The 25153-nt window shown below is 34.1% G+C and overlaps 1 protein-coding gene across 1 annotated transcript in view; it reads left to right on the forward strand.

Moving 5' to 3' along the window:
• Positions 1 to 25153, forward strand: part of Sema3d (semaphorin 3D) — a 187857-nt gene that overhangs the window by 64600 nt on the left and 98104 nt on the right. The window contains exon 3 of the mRNA XM_028776078.1: positions 17411 to 17571. Coding sequence (XP_028631911.1) covers positions 17411 to 17571 — 161 coding nt within the window. The remainder of the gene's footprint in view (positions 1 to 17410; positions 17572 to 25153) is intronic.

Raw genomic sequence — 25153 nt, forward strand, 5'->3', positions numbered from 1 at the left:
TTAATTACAGATGTATTTTATTTTGTATTCCTGCCCACCCCAAAAAAACCAATTGGTATCATGTAAGGTGTGTCTGAAAAATAAAACCAAAGCCAAGGATTTTAACCACTCTAACCTCATGCTTATGACCTTCCTTGCTGAATGCTGAGGTTATAGCCATGAGTCACTAAGATTGGCATGCTCTTTGCAATAAATTCTTTTATTATTTGGGTTCTCTTCAAGAATGTTGAACAATAGACAACAGAAATCCATATGAGGGCGATCCACTGGAAAGTATGGGACATACAAAAAACACTCGGTGCTAAACTAGTATATTTAAAGTCAAAGATGCTCAGATTTACAGGAGCTTTGATCAGTCAGAGTGAACAGCTCCCACTAAGCACTTTGAGTACTCAGGCACCATGTTGCAAAAGTCATAGTTTGGTAGCTGTACTTCGCCTGCAATCCCAAGATTCATGGGCTTGAGGCAAGAGGATGGTAAATTAAGCACAGTTTGTGCTATATAGCAAGAACTTGCCTTAAGAACAAACTAATTATCTAAATGATAAATAGATATATAAAGATGGTGATAGGTAATAAACAAATAGATGATAGATAGCTAATAGATAGATAGATAGATGATAGATAAATAGTTTGACTATTGCCCAAAGTAAAAGATATATTAAATCTGTCTGCAAACATTAATTTCTCCTCAAGAGAATCCTCAGGATCTTCAAGTAAATAAAATAATTTTCAAGGAAAAAAGCAACAATTTCTAGAATATGATACCTAAACAATCAGATTCTCAATTTTACAATTTGAGTCCTCTAAGACTATATAATTACTGCACGTTCAATGGGGGTTGGGCAATTATGGCAAGAACAGAAAACATACAGTGCAAGCTGAACCTGAGATGATACAGTTGCTTACATTAACAGATAAGGCCCACGAGACAGCTGTTGTATAAAATACAGTCTATCAAAATAAAGCTACAACAAAAAAGCTCGTCTTGTGGTGATACTGAGGACTTTCTTCCCAGTTTTGGAGATACAGTGTCTCTGCGTTACTGAGGCAAAACCTCACATTCATTACCTTCCTTGCTGAGTGCTGTGACTATAGTCATTTCTCATCATAACTGGCATGGTCTTTGTCACAACTTTTATTTCTTGAATTTTCTTCATAGCTATGTTGTGACATTGCCTTCCTCTTATTATTATTATTACTTTTATTTTTTTACAATCCAGCCATTGCCTCCTTCCCAGTCCTTCCTCCCATATTTCCTATTCCCATCCTCCCCAACCTGACTCCTCTTGCCCACTCTGCCAGGCTTCCCAACTCCCTGGGGCCTCAAGTCTCTCAAGGGTTAGGTGCATCTTCTCCCACTGGGGCCAGACCAAGCAGTCCTCTGCTATATATGATTCAGGGGGCTCAGAGAAGCTCCTGTATGCTGCCTGTTTTGTGGCTCGGTGTCTGAGAGATCACAGTCCAGGTTAGTTGAGACTGCTGGTCTTCCTATAGGGTTACCTTCCTCTTCAGCTTCTTCCAGCCTTTCCCTAATTCAACCACAGGGGTACACAACTTAAGTCCAATAGTTGGGTGTAAGTATCCGTGTCTGTCTCAGTCAGCGGCTGGTAGGGCCTCTTGCAGGATAGCCATGCTAGGCTCCTGTCTGTAAGCACACGATAGCATCAGTAATAGTGTCAGGTCTTGGAGCCTCCCCTTGACATCGATCCCAAGTTAGGCTGGTCACTGGACCTCCTTCCCCTCAGTCTCTTCTCCATTTTCATCTCTGAAGTTTTTTTAAGTTGAGCTAGAAAGATGACTCAGCAATTAAGAAAGACATCTACAATGATGAGGACTAGGGTTCTGATCCAAGTTCCCACAGTAACAAATCTGGCCATCTTAACAACATCAGTAATCATAACTCTGAGGTAGATGGAAGTGGAGAGAAAAGAGGATTGCTGAGGATTGCTGGTTTCTAAACTAGTTGAAGTGAATCCACAGCTTCAGGGAGTAGCTGTGCCGCAAAAAATAAGAAAAGTTCTAAAATAAGATACCCGACTCCCTCCTCTGACCTCTGAAAACACTCACAGTGATTATTCAAAATACTCTTAGCTGTGCTATTGTTTAGCAAAAAACAATCTTCAAAGCCACACTTTAACGTTTTTGTTATGGCAGCCCCCATTTTGAATGACTACTGATATGTAAGAGCCTGCCGCTGTGAAACTTTGTACTTTTACTATAAGCAAATGGATCCTAGTTCCCTGAGTATATACATAGTCAGATGTTGGCTGGAGTTGGAACATCAAAGGTCTTGAACTTTGGTTGATAGTGTGTCTTTCTTTGTATACAGTCCAGGTCTTCTTGAGGAAGCACCTCTGCCTGGGTAGTTTGGACTTGCACAAAATCATTTCAACAAACATGACTTTCAACAAACATTATGAAAGCAGAAAACACAAGTTTCACCCATGAGACTACTATTTGAGATGTGATAGGTAGACTTGTTTTGAAGAGGGGATTACATAAACAGTACTTCTCAGTGACAATACTGTGAAATTCAATTCTACAAAAATAATAATGTAGCACTGTTATCCTAACTCTGTGAAATCCACTGTGCTACAGTTAGCTTTTATAAATACTTTGGCTTTATGATTCATATGAAATTCAGTGAGAATTTGAAATGAATACTATACCAATTTGAGATCCATGGGATTCATAAAAATGAATTCCCACCTTTATTCTACAGCATTTACAAATTACAAAATACAAATAGGATTATAAACATAAGCATACAAACTAAAATATATAGTATTGAGTCTAAATTATAGAATAACATGGCACTTTAGAATAAAGAAATATATCTTAGGCTAGATATCAAACTAGTAATTATATATATTTTAAAAGAAGTAACAGCAAAATTAAAACAAAATTGTACATATCAAATCCCTGTATGAAATATGCATGCCACTTTAAATTATGTGGTGTGTTCATTTGGAAGTTACCTATAGTTATGCACAATAAGGGTAGCTTTTCTGAGCTGGCATCTATCTTTACATTTTCTACATTAAATAAAGGTGTATGGAAGGAAAGAAACACAATTTCTTACATATGTTTTTATAAACTATCTTCTTCTTGAACTAAAGAAAATCATAAGATACAAATTTACTTTTACCTTCGTATCATTTTGAAGTGCATTGCTTGTATCCCATACTCCCATTTCTCAGCCGCAAGCATCAGTTGACACGTTGTCCTTTTATTTTGTGACCCTTTATTTCTACTAAAATTCATGCTTCTGCCTTAATTAGCAGGAGAAAATATTGAGAAACAATCGACCAAAGTGAAAAATCCCAACTTTGGTTTTAAAAATTAGTTTTAAGAAGACAGTATCTCACCTTACCACCACAAACCTCATCTTCCCAAGTAACACTATGCCGTCAGCAGAGGTCTGAGATATCTGGAGCAGCTGTAAGATCATTTTGAGTAATTTCTTAAAGTTCAACAAAATTGTAACTATTTCATCCAAAGGATGCTGTTTAATAAAGACTTGGCTTTCAGCCACTAAGCTGCAGAAGCTTGTTTTGATCTATTGTATAAAGGGATTTCCTTCTTTCCTGTTTTGACTTTTCACATATTTTCTCAGTGTATCTCTTCTAGGTAAATCTGTGATAATAATGGTAGGGTTCTTGTACCTGTACTGATTTTGTATTGCATAATCATTACACATATTTGTCCTATAAACTGTGCATTCATCATGGCTTCAACAGTGATATTGGTATTTTAAAATAAATTTATAATGTGTGTGTGTGTGTGTGTGTGTGTGTAGATGGGTCCCATGAAACTTAAGAAAGCCTAGAACTCACTGTGTAGACCAAGCTATTGGTGATCCTTGGTCTTCCCATCTCTACCTCTCAGGCCCTGAGATTTCAGACATGTGGCACCATGCTCTGCTTAAAATTCAGATGTCTATAGTTTACACAAAAAGACATATAAATATGTATTCATGTTGACTCAATTATTTTATATGTTATGCTGAGAACTGAAGCCTGTGCAGAATAATATTCTATCAGTGATATATGCCTCAACCTTATAAAATAGAGTTTTGAGAACTAATCAATTTTGGTGTCTGATAATATAACTCTCTCACAATGACTGTTAAGGATCATGTAATAGCTGTATTTGTTTTTATAAATAATCTGTATATGTCTGTATACATACATCTACTCATATAACGTGTTCTTATAGGTGACTAGATATAAAACTCCAGAATCGTGGGTATAAGTCACTAACAACAAAAATAACTTAGTGAGAGTTATATATACAACCATTTAACAAGGACACACATAGGTAACATTTTATGTCAGATAGTGTTCTAGGTCAGAGAACTTTGAACTTGTCCACTTTGAACTTATTTTCTCAATGCTCAAAGAAAGATGAAAATACTAGCAAACATTGTTTCAAGTATGTCTACATCCTAGGAAGCTCATGAAGAGAATGTAAAAAACTACACAGATTCCTCATCCCTGTATGAGTTTCCCAACTCTGGGGAAGCCATTGCTTCAAGGTATATTTAATTGATAAGACATATGAAACACTTGAGCCTAAATGAATTGTCCCGGAGCAAGAAGCTCTGAAAGAGCAAATCCTAGTTATATGCTTCCATTTGTTGAATTCAAGACCTATTATTCCACCTTTACCTTAATTGTGACCTTGAGGGAAATATGACATATTCAGGAACACAAATATCAAGATGAAAATGTACGAGATATCACCACTATTTCTTTGACAATATATTCTTTTCAACAACTCCAGATAGTAGAAAACAAAACTTACATGAGTTTTCATTAACAAAAAAAATTTGAAGTCTTCTGTTACTTTTTTTATCTGCCACTTTAAAATGATAACTTCATTTATTTCATGGAATATTCCTTTGTTTGATCTGCAATGTTAAATGTGTAATTACATAAATCCATTTGTTTACATTTGTACAAACTAATTCATTTAGGTATAAAGTTTATCAAGTGTTTCAACTAGAAATCTCCTTCTAGATTGCCTTACAGAACTCGATCAATTTGATTCACCCAATATCAAGTCTGATTTTCTCAATTCACCATCTAAAGATAGATGGAACCTTAGGACCTATAATGAATTCTTTTATTTACTACAAAGAAAATTGGTATTTAAATTGGTATTGACTAAAGCCACATTACACATCATGTCCTTCAGTAATGTGGAGAATAACTGTAACGTAATGTGGAAGACAATAATAGTAATGAACTCATGTTAATATAGTCAGTGTAATTGTATGTACAATTTTTATAGAAAAGTATCTTGTTTATATATTAATTCTAAATATTAATACAGAAAGCACATCCAGATGAGGTCAAAGAATGGAAGGCATAGAGAGGTTCTGCCCTTTCTCTAAAACGCACTCTCTGTGTACTATCAGAACAAGCACTTGTTCTTCCTGGTCGAAGTTTCCTCACAGGAAACCTGGGTAGGTCTCCTGGGTGGTAGATTCTTCTTGCAGACAAATTTAAATAATAGATAAATTGCTGTCCAATGTTATCACTAAATGAAAATTGGGACAAAACTCAAAGAGTTTGAATATTATGTGTCTTTGAAAAGCACATATAAAACACACTTATGTCTTTATACACATAATGATATTTAAGTATTTGGGGCAGAAAGGTTGCCATAGATAATGTGACAAACCCTTTTTAAAAAACACACAATTAATCTAATCCTACAATTACTCTATGTGATTCTATCCATTCAAAAGGAATGTACTTCTCTGCAGTATTAGATGATTTGCGTTGGTAACAGGTTTTCCATCTTTAGTTTCCATGAAATAGGCTGTCAGCTGCTTGTAACCGTTAGCTGTAGAAACGGCTTAGTAATGTTCTGATCTTACCAATACAATTTTGTAAAACTGTATAAATTCACATGTTAGGGTTACGAGTTTGAGAGTCTCTGTTTATATAAAGGAAAGAATCAAGCTCTTAAATTCAAGCAAGCAGAGCATAAAGAGGCATCCGTGTTTTCCTGCATTTCTGTTCTAAATGGGGTTCAGGCATCAGTCAAATCAGCATCATCTGAGAAATCTATCCCCTCGAGCCTTCTCCTAGATTTGAATGACAGTCTGTGTATTAACATGAATCACAGCTGACTTGAATGAAAGATAAATCTTGAGATAAGATCCTCTAGATGGCTTTGTTTCCTCGGGCTCTTCTTCCCTTTCAACATGAGCATGTGGACCATAAGCGTATGGATGTCACCACAGGAAGCCACAGTTGGGATTCCAGATGGCACATTAACATCTCTACATCATGAGCAATCTGTAACAAAATCTGCCTGGATAGTAAGAAATAATCAAGGTATACAAACATCACTTTGAAAATCATTAGTTACATCTTTATTATAATTTTTCATGTACTAAAATATAGCAATAATTTAGATACTACTCTTACCAACAAGAGAAACTAGGATATTTTAAAGTACATTTGTGTGTGTGTGTGTGTATGTGTGTGTGTGTGTGTGTGTGTGTTATGTACTTGCCAAATATGTGTATTGTGGTGAAGGGAAAATTGACAGGAGTCATTTTCTTTTCCCACGACGTGAGACTCAAGGATTCAGTTGTGATGATCAAGGTCAATGGTGAGTACCGTTACACGTTGAGCCATCTTGTCAGCTGCACTTCCATGGTTTTTAAGGAACAAAAGAAACACTCCAAATAACTACTTAAAAATGGCATTTGAAATAAAATGTTCTACAGATTTCAAATATAATATGAAATAGACCTTCAATATTGAAAGAATTTTAAACTATTTTGTGTAAAGTACCCATTAGAATTAGAGAATTTTCATTATAGAACTTCATAACTAGTGATTATTAAGAAAATTAGTAAAGACAGAATCATGGGTAGGGGTTGATGTTATCATAATGATTGGTTCAAACAAAAGAATTTGTAAATGTATTTAAGGAATTTCGAAGAATGATTTGAATCTTAACATGACTTGTATGAAATAATAAACATTTGAGGAGTAGAGAAATTTTCTTTGGAACCTTTAATTAAATGTTCCATTTTCACGGAGTATTGGTGTTCAGGAAGTGAAATGGATGCAGAGGTAATGACAGATATTAATCAAAATCTAAGATAAGTGAAGAAATAAGAGAAGGAACTAAATCTGAGTAAAATGTTGGGTGTGGAGGTATATTTGTGTGCCCAGAGTCATTACAGTCAGAAGGATGACACTCTTAGAGGTAAAACTAACAACTCGGGAACTGAACTAAAACTTACGAGAGGTGGTGGGACTTTAGGTGTACTTGACGTCATTAACAGATATCACAAAGCTTATGGGACATAAACAACTTGTGGAAATATAGAAGTATAATGGAACATATGATTTTACTGCTTATACTGTGTAAATCCTGCCTGAGTTGGAGAAGTACTCTCTTGCAGGCGTATGTGAGAGGGACATTATCACCCTTCAGACAAAATCCACGAAAGATCAGAGGCCATCATCTGGACAAAACCTGGAGAATAATCTTAAATATAATTGGCATCTGTTTAAATGAAAAGCCAATATGAAAATTTCTGCAAAGCAGTGGAAATTTCAGAGTAATTATCAACTTGTGACCAGCATGATAAATGAAAACAAGACATACATGTGACAACTTATTTTAAATTTCATAATAGAATGAGGACATGGTTTGAACAACTTCCAGGAAAAACATAAGGCATGATCAAAGACTTGGGATGCAGATGGCGCAAAGCATCTCAGCTGTGACCAAAGCCTCACATAGAACTTGACCATCGTTTGATGTGCATTCACCTAACTTTAAGAGAAATTGATGTTTAAAATTATAAGTATTGTAAATAATATTTTTTAAAAATATCATAGTTAATATAGCCTATTTCCTCTCTATTTTGAAATAATCTTACTATGAGGAATCTTCTTAATATTTTTTAAATTTGCTTTGCAACTCCAATACAAAAGTGTTAAGATATGACTTTGAGAGAACTTAACACAGGCACTTGTCTGGAGCACATGCTCACTGATGTAAGGAGTAAAATTCCTTGATAACTGAGAATTCTAAAAGTCTTAAAGGAGGGATCCATGAAAAGAAATATGGCAGGACCAATTTACTTTGAGAAAATCCACTGTATTGTAACATTGCTTCCCAGGGAAGTACTACTTATTCTTGGGAATCATTTTCTTTTAGAACATTGGAAATTATCTGTCACACACCTTTTGAAAAATTTAAAAAGACTCACTATTGAAACTATAGGTTTAAAGCATCATAAATGACTCATGTGATATATTTATATGGTATGTAAAGCATCATGTGATATATTTATATGGAGTATACACAATTAAAAGCTAACCTACTTAGAGTAAAGTTGTGATTTAGAAGTGTGGACAAACATAATTTGACAAGATAAAATTGCTATGCTTCTACTCCACATCCTCCTGATAGGAACATATATCTGATAATATAATAGATTTGATTCTAAATAATATTTCTGTAAGTGAAATCATCCTCATTACATTTTGATATATTTAATATTCTCCAGCAAAAAGTACAGAATTATATTTAACATTCCACTGAAGAAAAATAAGAGAGAATTTAGTTATGTTGTTACTCTTTTTGTTTGTACTTACACTCATGAGAACAAATATTTATGGACAACATGTTACCTAGCAAACTGACATTTTCACATACATCGAGGATTTTGAATTTGTCCTTTTGTGGAATTTGGTGATGACTAAATCTTGACAAAATTCTTTCTTTTGTATACTTTGTATTGTTTGGACAGTTGACTGTATATAACTAAATTCAGACATGGTTATTGGGAATATCATTTTTTATATAGATAATAATGAGTCACCTGTAGGCTAAAGCTTTGCATTTGATCTCAACACTGTTAAAACTTGTTTGGAAGTCAAGTATAACCATTATCAATTAATTTTTTTTGTACTGAATAAAAGGGAATGCCTTTCCTAGGAATAAAGGCTGGAATTACAAACAGGCTGCTATACATGCTGAAGGAACTCAAAAAATTACAAAACTGGAAGTTAATTTTTATTTTATAATAAATATTTTGCTGTTTCTGCCTTCTTACACAAACCTTTGATTGTTAGTGAACTGACAGCCAAAATCTTTATGGAAAGAATGTGAAAATCTTTGAAGGAACCCCATAAAGGAGATTTTTAGATAAAACCAATAAATTAATATGTAAAGTACAAGAAATACAGAATTAGGAGAGTAGTTAAATTTAGTATCAATTCTGGAGTAGAAACACAAGCTGGAAGTATTATATGCAAATAGTTTAAATAAATTTATTAGAAGATACTATATATACCCCTATGTTTAAGAGTCCTCAGTCCCTGTGATAGGACAGCTATTTCCTTGAACATGAGCAACAGAGGGTAGAGCTCACTTCTGGTGAGCCTCTTGGCTTGGCAGAGAGGAGTGGCTGAACTTTGATCTGCATCTATTTTTATATGCAAGATTTCCTCCTGAAGAAGTTTGGTCCTGAGATTGGCAGGGGATGAAATCAGACTTTCTTCAAAGCTGATTCTCTTTAAATGATAGATTTTATACCTAACAATTTTGGTGTGTGTGTGTTTGTGTGTGTGTGTGTGTGTGTGTGTGTGTGTGTGTGTGTGAAATCTAGTAAAGGACTCTCTCTTTAAAGGATGTGCAGAGCATTTGTCAGCCATGTCGTCTTATGAGAGAAACTGCCAACTCCACCCAGGTCAGGGTCTCTGGCAGTAAATTTAATTTTCAAGGGTTTAAGGTCATGTTCATTTAGCACTCAAAAACTGAGGAAGTCTGTGTTGCTTAATCCTAAATTTATTAGATTCGGTATTACTCACCACTCCCTTCCTCTGAGGGGTAAAGAGGAGGAATGAAGGCCATCAGGTCACATGAGCTTGTAGGCTGAATGAACAATTATATTAAGGGACAGTAAAGAGGAAATACAAAGAATTCTTTGCAAAGCAAGCATTTGTTTCAATAAAAAACAGGAATTGCCGTGTCCTTACCCTGCCCTTCACAAACAGGAGCACCTGACTATTTCATTCGAGAGGAGTCCTTGCTGCAGGGTGCTAACACAAAGGGAAAATCCAAATAGGAAGCAGGCTAATCATTTCTATCTTAAGTGACACTCTGACGGTCATACACTATGATCGATAAGATCTGCCATATTTGTAATTATTTTATACTTCAATTGTGTTTTTCCCTAAAGGCAGAGGCTACCTTCTTTTAGAAGAAAGAGTGGCATTCAGGAATAAAGATGTGAGTTAATTTATTATTTGATAAGTCACGTATCTTAACAAAATTTTTTAAAATTCTAATACCATAATACTCAGTCTTACCCAGAGATGAAGTTGAAGAAGCATTAATAGGTTTGCTAAGTTTATTATGGAAAATAAGTCTATCCCATGTCTGACTAGTTTATGTACTCTTGTCACTATGAATTTTCTCTTCAGCTATGGTTTAGCTTCTTTTCTCTACCAGCTCTTTCCAACAGAAGATAAGTGTTCAGGAGACTTTATCAGCACTTCAAAGTCAATTATGATGAGAACACTAACTTTCTTATACTGACTATCTATAAGAAGCATGGTTTCCTTATCACATTTGCCAGATACAAAAAAGGCTGATGAAGCCTACAAAAACTCTCTTTTGAAACAGCCCATAGAGTTTCATGTCAAAAACCTCAGCAATAACAGGCAGGTAAAAGCAAGATGGTTCAAAAATCCATGGTTAGTTTTGAAAACATAGTGGCTTTAAGCAATCCGGGCTTCATGAGATCGGTCTGAAAAGAGTTAGGTAGGGAAATAACTAGCTCAAACATGAGGACCAGGTTTTAGAGGATCAGAACAGATTTGAAGTCAGATGTGATAGCATGTATCTCAAATACCAGTGCTTCTTCAGTGAGATGGATGGAAGGCAGAAAGGAGTCCTGTGTACTTATGAATCAGCTATCCTGGAGTACACAGCAGAAAGCAAGACACAAAGAGAAAGTAGAAGCCAAGGACCAACACCTGAGGTTGTTGCATATGTGTGTGTGTGTGCAAGGGGATGTGTCATTCACACGTGTGCAGAGTGAGGGGATGGATTTGAAAGGAAAATATGAAAGGTGGAAAGAAAGACAAGAAGAAGGAAGGAAAGAAAAGTGTATGTACCAATAGGCATGGAAATTTGTGTCTTTATGGCATTTCTGACCCTCAGATCCCTTCCATATTTTTATAATGTGTTATGGACCATTAACACTTTCTCTGCTGTCTATTGAATTCACTGTAGAAGATGATGTTGCTACTTAAAAAATAGACAAATACTGACATATTTAATTCATTTATTTAGGATATAATTAGATTACAGGATTTCTACGATAATGTTTCTAATACAAAACTGTTGATTTGAGTATCTGGGTGAAATTCCAAACCCGGAAGAATATGACAGGCTAGAAAAAATGCTATGATGTACCTACAAAGGGAATCATTAGATATTTGGTGGATCAGCACAGCATTTATGTGGATCAAGCAAAAGGACCACTTAGGGAAATTCAAATGCTGCTGACATCCTAAGCAATGGTGACTCTGATTAACTTACCACATACAACAGACCTCAGCATGGACACCGAAAGGGACATCTTTGCCCTTTCACTAAAGGCAGAAAGGGAAGAAATCCTGACCAGGATACAGGGCTTAATTATGAGAACAATGTTGACTGTTACATCCCTGAGTATTTTCAATGTAGATGAATAAATAAAGTATGAATTTTGCACACCGAATAGCCACTGTCCATTTTTGACTCCCGAAGTTAAGGTGTGTGTCAACTTTAGGTGCAAAGATCTATTTTCTGGAGTCATTGTTCTCTGTGTTTTAGTATGATCTCATGGAAACAAAACAAAACAAAAAAATAAGTTTGCTTGATTTGGCAAAAATGCAAGAGAGATAAGCTGTTTAGGGAAGAGGGAACCTGTTCCAATCTCTGTCCCAAGATATTTTCCTAACACGTCTGTCAGCCTGAGAAATTTTCATATGTAATGCCTTAGTCTAATTATTTTATTTGGCTACAGAGGGTTGGTAAGGCATGCTTTAATCACTTTGGTGCTAGCACTGTCACAGTACAACACTAAATCATTTGGAAATGATGCTCGTTCAGGTTACTCTATATTTTTGCAGTTGTTTTCTTGTTAAGTTTGTTTGAAACCAAATCAAATAGAATTTGTTATGGTGAAATAGAATACACCAAATGAATATATAAACTTTATTTTTCTCCTTGTATAAGTAAAGGCAAAATATATACCCACAGTTCTTAAATGTCTGAGTCCTTGAGCTGGCATGTGTGCATTTCAAGGACTCTTCTTGTTTCAGAAAATTCTGAATAGTTTTCCTGATGCCACCAGTACCCCTCCTCTTCCATCCTGAGCACTGTAGGCATATTTGTCTCTCTAACACTCAATTTGAGTCCTTGAAACTTCCTTGAAAGAAAAAAAACATATTCACAGTTTCCAGTCACCAACATAATAGATGGGCTCTTCTGCCTGACATTGCACTTGGCTATCTGGTCAGTGTGTTTCCAGTTTCATTTTTGTAATCCCATGTATTCCATATTTAATAGAATAAATTCAATGGTAGAAATAGTCATTAAGTACTTAATTTTCCCAGATTGTAAGAAAGATACTGAGAAATAAAGTTCAAGGAAGACCTGGTCTTTGTCCTGAACTGACACAGATTTGTTCTCTGTTTTTCCACTGGAAATAATTTTTTTAAGACAACCAGATTCATAAAACTGACAAGGATACTAAAATCTTCATATATTATGTTTTTTCTACACATATGTGCCCAAAGAGTTATAAAGTCAGAATAATCAATAGCAATGAGTAGAATTATAATAACAAACTGTAGTAAATGCTACCTGTGTACAGTCTCTGCAAAATTATCTTACTGAATGGTACCTGGCTATCTTAAGATGATATAACAAGTTACAGTACTGGTCTGATCAAGACATGTGAATGACCTAGGTTTTGGTGTATAATGTAGCTCAGTCTATTCTAACCTGATTATTTATCTAGAGATCATTGCTTTGAAGCCACAGTACTATCAGATTGGTAAAGGACACAGCGGGGAGATACTAAACAATGGATGGCTCAGTAGGAATATTTGAATCTCCTCTAGAATACATTTTACATATGTTGTTTTATTTTCATATATGTATGTATGTATATATATATATATATATATATTCCATACACACATATGTATAAAGGAGTATGTGTGTGTGTTTGTGTACAATGATGCAAGAGATTTTTCTGTAGGATTTTTTGATAATATGTACACTATGCTCAATGTATAACACATGTTACATTATACAAACATTCAGGTAATAAATTTTTTTTTACTTTTACCTGAATATCATAAATTAACAGATATGTTTCAATCTTCATAGTTCTGGTTTATTAAAAGATAAGACAATGTGTTTCTCTAATAAAAAATTTTTGTTGGCCCAAAATGAACATTAGTGCTAATATTTAGAACAATATTTACTAACTTTTTCATAGTTACCAGTCGTAACTTTAAGACATGCTGTAACTTACCACTTCTCCTTATCAAGAAAGTTATATTGATTGGGAAATGTTATGATTTCTTTGCATAGAATTTACATACACTTTAAAAAAGAACACATTATCACCATCATCATCATCACTATAGTAACTGATCAACTCATATGATGTCATGTGTGTGCTAACCACTATTCTAAAGCCAATGTCAAATTAGCACCTTTGTTCTTCAAGCTGATAGGGGTTCTACAGAGTTTCTATTATCTTCATTTTGTGTATTAGGAAACTGAGACACAGAGGTCAAGGAACTTGTCCTAAATCACTAAATCATATTTCCAATGATATGTCAGCCCCAACTAGATAATTCTTGTACTCTTGACCTATTACTCATTATACCAGGTCAGATTTCACTTTGTACCTTTCGTTGAAATCTATGCTTCAGAATAATGATTAGTTTTGGAAAGTTGAAGTAACAAAATACTTTAGTAGCTAATTGAGAATATACTCCTGGGAGTCTCTTCAAACACTTTAATTTTAACACATTTCAACTTTTATTAAGAGAAATCCCAAAGAAGTTACTGATTTGCCTGATACAGTGGAGGTTTGTGTGAAGTGTATTCTTTTAAAAAGCTTTAATCATGTCTGAGTTAGCTATTCTCTTGATTCCATTGTTTTGTTTATCCTCAGCTCTAGTTATGAAGCAGATGGAATGTTCACTGGAAATGAACCAAAAACATAGGCCTTTGGCATTTGGAGTTGTAAAATTATATTGCAATAGTGTACTTCTCATATGAAAAATGATATTTACCTCAATAAAAAATGAGCATAGATTTTCAATGTCAATCTAGTTTACAGAAAATACCCTCTATAAATATTATTGAAATAATTTGGTTTGATAAGCAAAGCCATTCGAGATGTCTAACTGTGTTATACCATTTTTCTGCATTGTAAGTTTAACTTTTCAAGTCTATCTTAGAAATTGAGCAGAGTAACAATTACCCAATAGAAAGCAGAAAAGAGTAGTGATAATAAAAATATGTCCTTCTGTTGATTATAGTCATTAAACCTTTGGGAATAAATTTTATCTTACAAGCAGTTGAGACTATTATATCTTTAAAAACTTTAATATTTCTATGTCTAGGATACTGTCTCTTTTTATTTATCTCATATTAATAGGTAATTACTTGAAAATTCTCATCTGTTTTTCAATCTTTAATAATGTGATAAATTTGTTTTTGCCACATTATTGGTGATCAGTACCCCAGGATTATAGAAATCTAAGATACTACTGCAGGTACTTTGGTTAAGAAGTCTCTCTGGTTAAAGAAACATATTATAAAGGTCTCGTTTACATAGAAGTGTCTACAATTGCTGCAACCCCAAAACACATGGCCTGTAGACAGGTCTCAAAGAGAGTGAAACTAAGAAATTCATTATAATTGTCATGTTTGACAGCATATAACATAACTATAGCATGTGTATCTTCACTTCATGGAGATGAAATGCTTTCTTTTGTGAACTTACAACTTTGAATTAAGTCATTTAAGGCTACCTTCAGTTTTAGAATTTTTTATTATGTTTTTGGTTTCAGGCTATAATTATTTTAGAATTAATTCAAGTTTGGGGTAAATACACTTATCTGAAATATATATGAACAGAAAACATACATCTCAAATAGTAAGAAAATATTCTTTGTTAGGAGGCATGATATCACAGCAAACTTGCATGCAATCCATACAATCTATCCATAATAGTCCCTAAGCAAGAGGTATGCAGGTTGTTTTCCAGATGTTTTCATTAAAACTGGACTGCACAACTCTTCATCTTGATTGGCTTTGGTTTTCTACAATGAGTTCTTGTTGCAAAGAATACCTCTAGAGTCTCATCAACGTAACTGCATAAACATGAAACGAACAAAGAAACCAACAGTCATGCTGAAGTAGATGGGAAAGTCCTCAATCTTAGACAACTAAGAAATGCTGAGAACAGAATAGTCTTCAGCAGGAGAGAGCAGAACAATTTGTCACCTAACAATGTCCAGTTGTGAACACATTCATACAACTAACACTATTTAAATACAAGCTGAGCAGGTTATATTTATGCATTTAGAAATGTATATACATAAACATTTATAAGTACATACATGCATGTAACATCCAAAAAATAAGGCCATAATTTTGAAAAAGAGAGAGAAGCGGAGGTATGTGGGATGGTTTAGAGGAGGAAAGGGAAGTAAGAAATGATTCAACTTTACTATAATCTAAAAAATGAAAAAAATAATAACGTTGAGAAGTACAATCATTCAAACAAAGCACTGACTTAACCATTAACAAAAAAATGGGAGAAGGAGTGATATAGAGATAGCTCAGAGACTTAGAATTCATTATATTCTTCCAGGAGATGTGAGTCTAATTCTCAGCATCCATGTTAGGTGCTTCATAACTGCCTGTAATTCTAACTCTAGGGAGATCTGATGCATTAGGCCTCTGCACATACCTTTCCCACAGCAAACAGACTTTTATGCCTATGAGTATTTTGCCTGCATGTATACCTGTGCACCACAGGTGTGTCTGGTGCCATCAGAGGAAGCACCTGATCCCTTGGAACTAGAGTCACAGGTGGTAGGTAGCGAGCCACCACATGGTTGGTAGGAATCTAACCCTGATCCTTATGCAAATGTAACAGGTACTTTAAACACATTTTTCCAACTCCCCCAAATAAAATTTTATTTATAAAAGATTTTACTTTCACAACTCAAATAGAAAAAAATTAAAGGCAAGAGAGTGAACATTTGAAAACATATGCCTAATAAGGGACAATTATTGCAACTGTAAAAATATCTACTAAAATTAGATAGTAAGGCACAACTAAAGACATTAATATCCACCTCACCAATAAGGACAAGTACCCAGTAAACATGTGAACTCACATATTATATGAGTATCATTAAAGAAATACAAAGTAAGACAACAACACTGCACATCTACTAGGAAGCCCATGCCTGCTAGGATGGCCACACCCACTAGGATGGCCCATTTATCACTAATAAAAATGTGAATTGATTGAGACATCTTGGGAAGCATGTTGGAGAGTTTCTAACAAAACTAAATATGTACTCAACAAATATGTATCTTATGCTTTACTCAATATAAATCAAGAATTTATATTCACAAAATACCTTGTGTGTGTATATTTTATTTGTAGCTGCCAGAACTTTCAAGCAACAAATTTAGCCCTTCTATGCATGAGTGCACAAGTTATAATATAAGCAGACAATGAAACACTACTCACCAAAGCAAATATCACGTACTTTTGACATGAACACTGTAGAAGGACAGATTATTTAGGAAGAGGAAAAGGACCAGAAAGTTAGCAGGAGAGCCAAGATACTATAATAAGTGAATATAAGTAATATGCAGTAATAACTATGAATGAAAATGCAATAATAACACCATTATTTTGTATACTAAATAAAAAATTTACCAAGCACAAGAGAAAGAAATACCATGACATTTATGGCAGTCTTAGACTTTGTTGATGCAATTAAGCTTATCAGTTTTCAAATGTTATTACATGAAATGGTTTAAATTATAAATTAATATCTGGCTATATAACATTGTATTTTATATTTCAAAGTTTTGTCTTAATCTTAAGATATATTTTATACACAAAATGGAGTTAACCACATATTGAAGGGAAAGTGTCTATTTCTAAATTAGTGTAAATCTGTTCTAATGTGGGGCTTCCATGTTGTATAGGTATATTCACAAAATAGACCAATATGTATATTTTGTCAAATACATATATATTTCATACTAAGATTTTTCCCTTTCTTTTCCTCTTTTGACTTTTCCATAGACTTGCTGCTTTCAAACACCTGCATTCCTTTTTTGGGGTCATCGGAAGGACTAGATTTCCAGACTCTTCTTTTGGACGAGGAGAGGGGCATACTGCTCCTAGGAGCCAAAGACCATGTCTTTATGCTCAGTCTGGTGGATTTGAACAAGAATTTTAAGAAGGTCAGTTTATTTGTACATATTTTTGCAGGATTCACTGAATTTCTTAGGTCCCCTTGGTCTGCTTTGTGTTAAGTGACACAGTATCACTCAGAAGGTCCTACAAATGTAAAAAAAAGAATACAAGGCATTTAAAAACATGTCGCCACTGATAAATGTTTTATGCTTTTACAGATTTCAGTACATATGCATATAAAATTAAAGCCACTTAAAATATGAATAAAAACAGCAAAAATATGGTAAACATTTACTAATGTATTAGAAAGGCAAACATCTAGAATGAGAAAATGACAGGTGAATGAATAAAAAATGAACATACAGTCTTTACTGAACATACAGAAATAAATCAAGTTCTATTAATTATTAGTTAATAGCTATTCCTTTGATCTGAAGTTTTAATATTATTTTTGCTATACTTTATTTCACATCTTAACAAATTTCTACCAACACATAATGATTCTGAGCTGATAAAAAATCATACTGCTCCAAGTATGGGTTCGTTCAGATTTTTTACAACTTAACGGAAATACAGAGAAAGAGGAAATTGATGTCTGAGTAAAATCCTCCAGCAATGGTATTTCCACAACCACCAGTCTGAATAGTTCACATGACCAGAAATTTTTATAAGAGCTAAAGAAGCCTCATGAGAGACCATGAATCCTGGTTTGAATACAATGAAAATAAAAAAACAACATAGGCACAAGAAGAAATTACTCATTTATATCACCTCCTCAATCAGCCAACAGTGTGAGGGAGGTGCCTCCCACATGGAAATGAAAAAGAAAGTTCTGAAGACTACAACAAATATCTTTCCTTTAACAAGTGGCAGCAGTTCTTGTCAAGTTTTAAGAAGTTTGGGGAAACTATGAGCCAACAAATGCTCAAAAACCTATTAATACTTAATAGTGAACTCTCACATAGGAAAGTTATAGAAGGGCTATACTAAGATCTCACCCATTACCAATTGCTTCAACATTAAAGGCCATAAGTGTCTTAGTTATATTTTCCATTGCCATGGAGAGACACTTATAAAGAAAGCAAACTTTAATAAGGGATAATATTTAGGTGGGGCTGGATTACAGGTTCAGAGGTTCAGTTCATTATCATCATGGTGGGAGCATGGCAGTGTGTAGGTAGACATGGTGCTACAGAAGGAGTTGAGAGCTACACCTTGTTCTGACGGCAGCCATGAGACTGACATACTCAGACAGCTAGGAGGAAGTTCTCTTCTACAATGGGTAGAGGCTCAGCAAAGGAGAAACACTCCACAGCCCACCCGTACACTGACACCAGGTCCTCCAACAGGCCACAGCTCCTAACAGAACCATTCTCCAAGGGCCGAGCATTCTCAAACCACCACAGATACATAGTGTTGGATTGAATGTGGGTAGTCTCTACTATATGTTACTTACAAGAAACTAAGTTACTCAAAGGATATACATAAAATAGAGTAAAACATAAAAATTCTATTTTACGCAAAGAAAATTAGAAAGAAAATGGAGGTGGAGTACATCAGATAAAAGTGATTTTAGATGAAAAGTAGTAAACTAGAGAAGAAATGTTATGACATGATGACAATGAGTTCAACTCAACAAGAAGAAATGAAGTTCTATGTATGCATGCATGTAATATCAAAGCAACCAAATATAGAAAGCAAATATTAATAGGCTAATGGAAGAGATAGAGTCCCACTCAATGATTGTAGCAGATGTTGATTCTCCATTCTATCAACTTGTAGATCATTCAGATATAAAAATGAATAGAAATTTAATAGAGTTATCTTTAGTCCTCAACCAACAAAACATCCATAGGACATTTTGTTCAGCATCCATATGTGAATACTCTCAACTAACGAACAACTCTCAAGCATGATGGTAGCCTAATGAATTGTTCCACAAGTTATAAGAAATTAAAATCTTATCAATAATTATTTTTGGCTAAAAAAAATGGAAATCTAGATGTATTACACTACCTGAGTTCAAAATTTACTGTGAAGCTAGAGATATCAAAATAGAGTTGCATTGTCATCAAAACAAATAGACCAATGAGAAAGAACAAGAAAGAGTCTACAAAAATCCAATGGGTATTCATTCAACTGACATTCAACAAAAGTATGAAGAAACATTTAAAATAGGAAAACTTTTAATAAAAATACTGGGAAATTGACTATGAACATGCAGAAGACTGGAGTCAGAAACCTCTAGTTATAAAGGTCAAATAAAAATGATTAAAGAGTTAATTATAAGATATTAAACAATTTGAAGCCATAGGAGAAATGTTTCAAAATATTTGAAAAGGTAAGGATTTTTTATATCTATTGAGCAAAAACTTGAAATCACAGGAGGAAAAAGAAGTTTAGAAAAATAAAATTATATCAAATTAAATTTCTGAACAACAATATAAGTGATAACCAAAGAGAGGAGAAAACATACAAATGAGAGATATCTGCAACTGTAGAGAAAGATGTGTAATCTCAGTATTCTAATACATAAGCAATTTACAGCTTAACAGCTATAAATAAGAACAATTAAAAGTGGACAAAAATGTAGGTTATATAGCTAAGTATCAAAGTGCTTGCCAAGTATGTAGAAGGCCATACATTCAATACTCAATAATCACAGAGAAAAAAAGGTATCTAAAACCAAACAAAAACATGACCAGCTGATATTAAAACTGCTCAAAATCCTTATTTTTCAGGGAAATGTAAAACACCCTAGTAAGAAAGACTCTTATAAAGGATAGTTAATGATGTGAATAAAAGAAAAAGCTTAAAAATATTGATGAGAAAATAAATTATTATGACTGTTATTAAAACAGTATGCTGTTTCTTCAAAAAATTAAAAGAATTTCCATGGTTTGAGTTCATGGTTAAAAGCAGATGTTCTTCTGGAGAATACAACTCAGTTCTCAGTCCCCACAGAGTAGCTAACAACCGTCTTTAATTTCAGTTCCAGAGGATTAGATGCCTTTTATGCTCATATGTGGGCCCAGAAATGCATGTAGGTGATATACCAACACGCATAAAATAGAAATAGATAAATCTCTTTTAAAAATAGAACTAACATGTGATTCAGTAATTATCTAAAGAAAATCCATTTGTCAAAATTATACCAGCCTTTCCATGGTTTTTAAAGAACTGTTTATAATAACCAGATAAAAGAAGGAAAGGAAGGAAGGAAGGATGAAAGAAAGAGAGAGAGAGAGACAGAGAGACAGAGAGAGAGAGAGAGAGAGAGAGAGAGAGAGAGAGAGAGAGAGAGAGAGAGAGAGAGAAGAAATAGAAATTTAAAAACTATCAAATAGATGAGGAAGATGTAGTATATATACTTAATAGGAACTTTTCACCTATTAAAAGAACAAAATCCAATCACTTTCAAGGACATAGGAGATTCTTCTGACAAATTAAATAATCTAGATACAGAGATACAATTACTGGATGATCTTACTCAAAAGTAGAGTTTAGAAATCTGTCATAATTTTTAAGAGTGTTCTTGTAGTTATCAGCAGCTGGGAGACTAGGAAGAGGAAAAGAATAGGACAACATGATTCACAGGTACTAAGTCATCAGTTGACAGGTGCTAGATGGTCAGATGTGTGCTATTGAAGACTAGTGTGATTGGATATGACAGTTACAAATTGTATCCCCCCAAGAGCTAAAAAAGCAGTTGTGATAGTACACATCTTTAATCTGAATACTCAGGAGGCTGAGGCAAGAGAGTAGTGAGTTCAAGGTCAGCTGTGAAAAATGGTAGAGGAAGCGATTTTGAATATTGCTATCATAAAGAAATGATATATGAATAGACTCAGATGTTTAAACCTGATTTAAATCATTTAGTTTGTACATGTGTCAAATATCAAATGGTATTTTCCCAGTTTATATAATTATCATGGCTTGCCTGTCAATTTAAATTAACTTTAAATTAAGTCTTTAAAATCATCAAAGTAATGCATATTTAAATCCAAAATGCAAACTCTATCATATTGTACAGGTTAGCTAGGACTGTTACAAATAAAATTATTTTGTGTTCTTGATATTTAGGTGATAGGATTTATCCATTAACATTTGTAAGAGTTCAGTGAGCATTGCTTTCTACAGTAATACCTAAAGATATTAAGTTTAACTGGATAGAAAAGTTGAAAATGTAAATATTTTCATGGATTTTAATTTTTTAGATCTGTAACTGAATGCTTTAGCACTTAACATTGCAGGCATTAGGCCCGAAATCTAATCACAAGTACACCAAAAGGATAGGAAAAAAGAAAGAAAAAAGTAGATTAAATATGTGGAAAATATCATGATATATCTAACATACAACAGTATAAGAGAGAGCATAATGCTATATTAAAAATTAACTGTTATTTTGACCAATGTTTGTGGAGTTATATGCATGCATATATGTTCCTGTTTGTGCATTTGTGTGAAGATGTCTATAAAGTTTTAAGTGAATGTAGGATGTCTTCCTCTATCATTTTTTCATCTTCTTTTTGATACAAGGTATCTCTCTTTACCTGGAACTCACAGATTTCATTTGTGTAGTAAGGTAGCAGGCCTCAGGGATCCATCCTTGTCCACCTCTCCAATGATAGAGTTACAGACGCTTGCCTCCAAACTAGCTCTTTTATATGGAGGCTGAAAACAAACTCCAAGCACTTCACTGACTGAAACATCTCCCTTTATTCTGCTTCCTTTTACATAAGCAAACAAAACAACAACAATCACAAAACATGTGTATATATATATATACTTAAATACCTAAGTACAACAGGCTCAGTCCATACAATTTATTTATCTGGTCAGTCTTTGGATGGAAGACTTGTGCTTTTTAAATCATTTATATTTTTCTGTGGTTTTGTATACTTTTGATATTTAACATTGGAAAATGAGTTGATTTTTATATATGCTCAAACTTGGTAATGTCTTGGAAAGCAACTGTCTACATATTCATTCATGGAAGTTGGTTTCCTATAAGAAAAGGGGGGGGGTAAAATATTGCCATGAGTTTTTATTAAATTCTCTTAATACAAATTTATTAACTTAGAAGGTAAATTTTTAAAATTACATGTATCCTGTAGCCTGCATGTTGTTTAGAGTACTTAATAAACAGTTGAATATGGGCTAGCATTTAAGGTGTGCCCTCCACTCTGATACTGTGACTCCATTCTATTTGTTCCCTAGATTATATTTTCTTAATTATTCAGGATTTTGTGAAAAGTATTTATATTCCTGGAAGACATAGATGATATTGAATGATACTCCATTTATCAGTAAATATCTTAGCAGTAGGTAACACTTTCTACAAACGAGGCTAAAGTAAAGGTTTTAACTCTACAGTCTTGCTTTTATACCATCTGGCTTACAATGCATTTTCCCAAATATGTCTTGATTTAATATAATAACAATAAGCAATTCATGCTTTTAAGGGAATCTGTTCTTGCTCTCTTCTTTGCCTTCAGGGTTTGGAAGAAAAGGTCCATTTATCTGAACTGAGTGTATTAGATCATTGCTTAAAATAAGTTCTGATAGCACAACTTCCTTTTGTGACTATTTTAAGCAGAACTTTCTTTGGCGATATTCCATGTTCAAACTGTGCTAATATTTAATAAAGTAAATGTTTATAGAGTATCTATTTCACTTATGACATTCTTGTACTAAATGATTATTTGAATACTTTATGTAATTAGAGGTTTTCCACATAACTGAAATGCCTTTGTACCTCTATAAAACATGTAATTCATAAGAAAGTCATACATGGGATAGAAACAATTTGTGTTTTTGTAGGTATCCACCATTTCAATTTATATAAATCACTCCAGTGCTAAAAGGTACTTCACAGTAGCCAGTAAGTGTTGAGATATAGTACTTCAGCAGTGTTTAGACCTATAGGTTTGCGTTGGCTCAGTGCCCTTCGGCAATGATCCAGGCTACACCATGAAGGAAACCACACATGTTGGGACTCTGAAGTCTGAAGGGTGTCCTTTGTACTCTTTAGAGTTAAAGCAGTCTACAATGCATAATTAAGTTATGAGTGTCTGGTTGTTAATATTTTCCCCAGGGAAATTAAAAAAAGCTCTGTGCATTGTACACAATTGGAATAAGCAAAATTTAGCATCCAATGTGTATGCCAAACTCATAAATACTCACAAGGTTGTGCCTATTGAAAAGTAGCCATTCTGGTTCACACACACAGGCATAATAGGAACAAAAAATATATCAAAGTTATATACAAAATGAATTAGGAAATAAGTACTAAATGATTCCTTTACCATTATCATTACTCTTGGTCAAGCTATCTTTTGAGACTAGCATTGTGAATCATGCAGGTATAGACAGGCTTTTTGGAACATTTCCACTACCTTGCAAATACATGCTATGAAGTATTTTGCCTTTAAAAAAATGTTCTGGCATTTAGGAAAAATGACATACCCTTACTCTTTTATGTTTTTGTGTGTGGGGGGGATGATTATATCTGCAGAGAAAAATATCCTATGCAAGTGGTAACGTAATATTTGTCAAGAATGTGAAGTTTTATATTTTAATCAGGATTTCTCCTCAAACTGGTCCTTTAGTAAGGGGAACTCTGTGGCCTCCTTCTGGGACAGGTTATGAAAGGATAGTGCACATAAGAGTTTTGCCTTGTCTTACTTCAACACTTGACTAACATAGATATTTAGAACCACCCAAAAGTGACCGCACTACCAAAAAAGAACATAGAATTGTAGCCACCATGAGGTCTTGTATGTATGTGTGTACATTCGATTACCCTAGACACCAACACTGAGATGAAGGTTATTTGTGAAATATTAGTGAGGGCTTCAATTCAGCACCTGGGAGAGGGAAGCTCTGAAATATTAGGGGCAAGGAGACAGTTCAGTTCTAGTAAGAACCTCAGCTGGCAGGCCTCAGTGTCTGTGACAAACTTTCAATATATCCCACTAACAGTAGTGATCTAAAATAACAGTCAATCAAGATTTAGTTTTTGTCTCACATCAAATCATTCACAATGTCCACTAAAACTAAAAATAAAAAAAAAGCCATCTTTCCACTATATATACACCTTTACCCATTCTTTGCTTATGAGCTTGAACCATCTGCTCAGGCTCCAAGCTCATTTTTACCTGATCTAATGCTTCTCACCATATTTAAATTCTTCCATGTTACTCTATTTACTGTCCACTTTCTATCTACTTTTTTTTCTCCATTCTAGTCTCACTTCTACCCACTTCCTCTCTTTTCAACTTCTTCTGTCCCAAACTCTGTTTTTCTCTAACTGATCTTCTAATTCTTTTTAAAATGTATATTCTACTTGCAAAGGCTTGCTTTTAGTGAATCTTCCTGTGAGTTCACACTCTGGTTCTTCCCCATGTGATTTCTGAAGTCATTCGTCCGACAGTATTCTCTTGTGACAGTTTGCTCTCTAAGCCAAACCTCAGCCCTAGTTTATTCTATACCGTTATTCCATTTACTATAGCACTTCAAGTGTTTATAGGAATGCCAGATATCTTACCTTATTCTATAATATTAAGATATCTCATCCAGGTATGTACTCCTTAAAATGTGGGGGTAATTTCAAATTATTTTTTCTGT

This window comes from Grammomys surdaster, unplaced genomic scaffold (genome assembly GCF_004785775.1).
Source record: "Grammomys surdaster isolate TR1022 unplaced genomic scaffold, NIH_TR_1.0 264, whole genome shotgun sequence".
Classification (NCBI taxonomy): Eukaryota; Metazoa; Chordata; class Mammalia; order Rodentia; family Muridae; genus Grammomys; species Grammomys surdaster.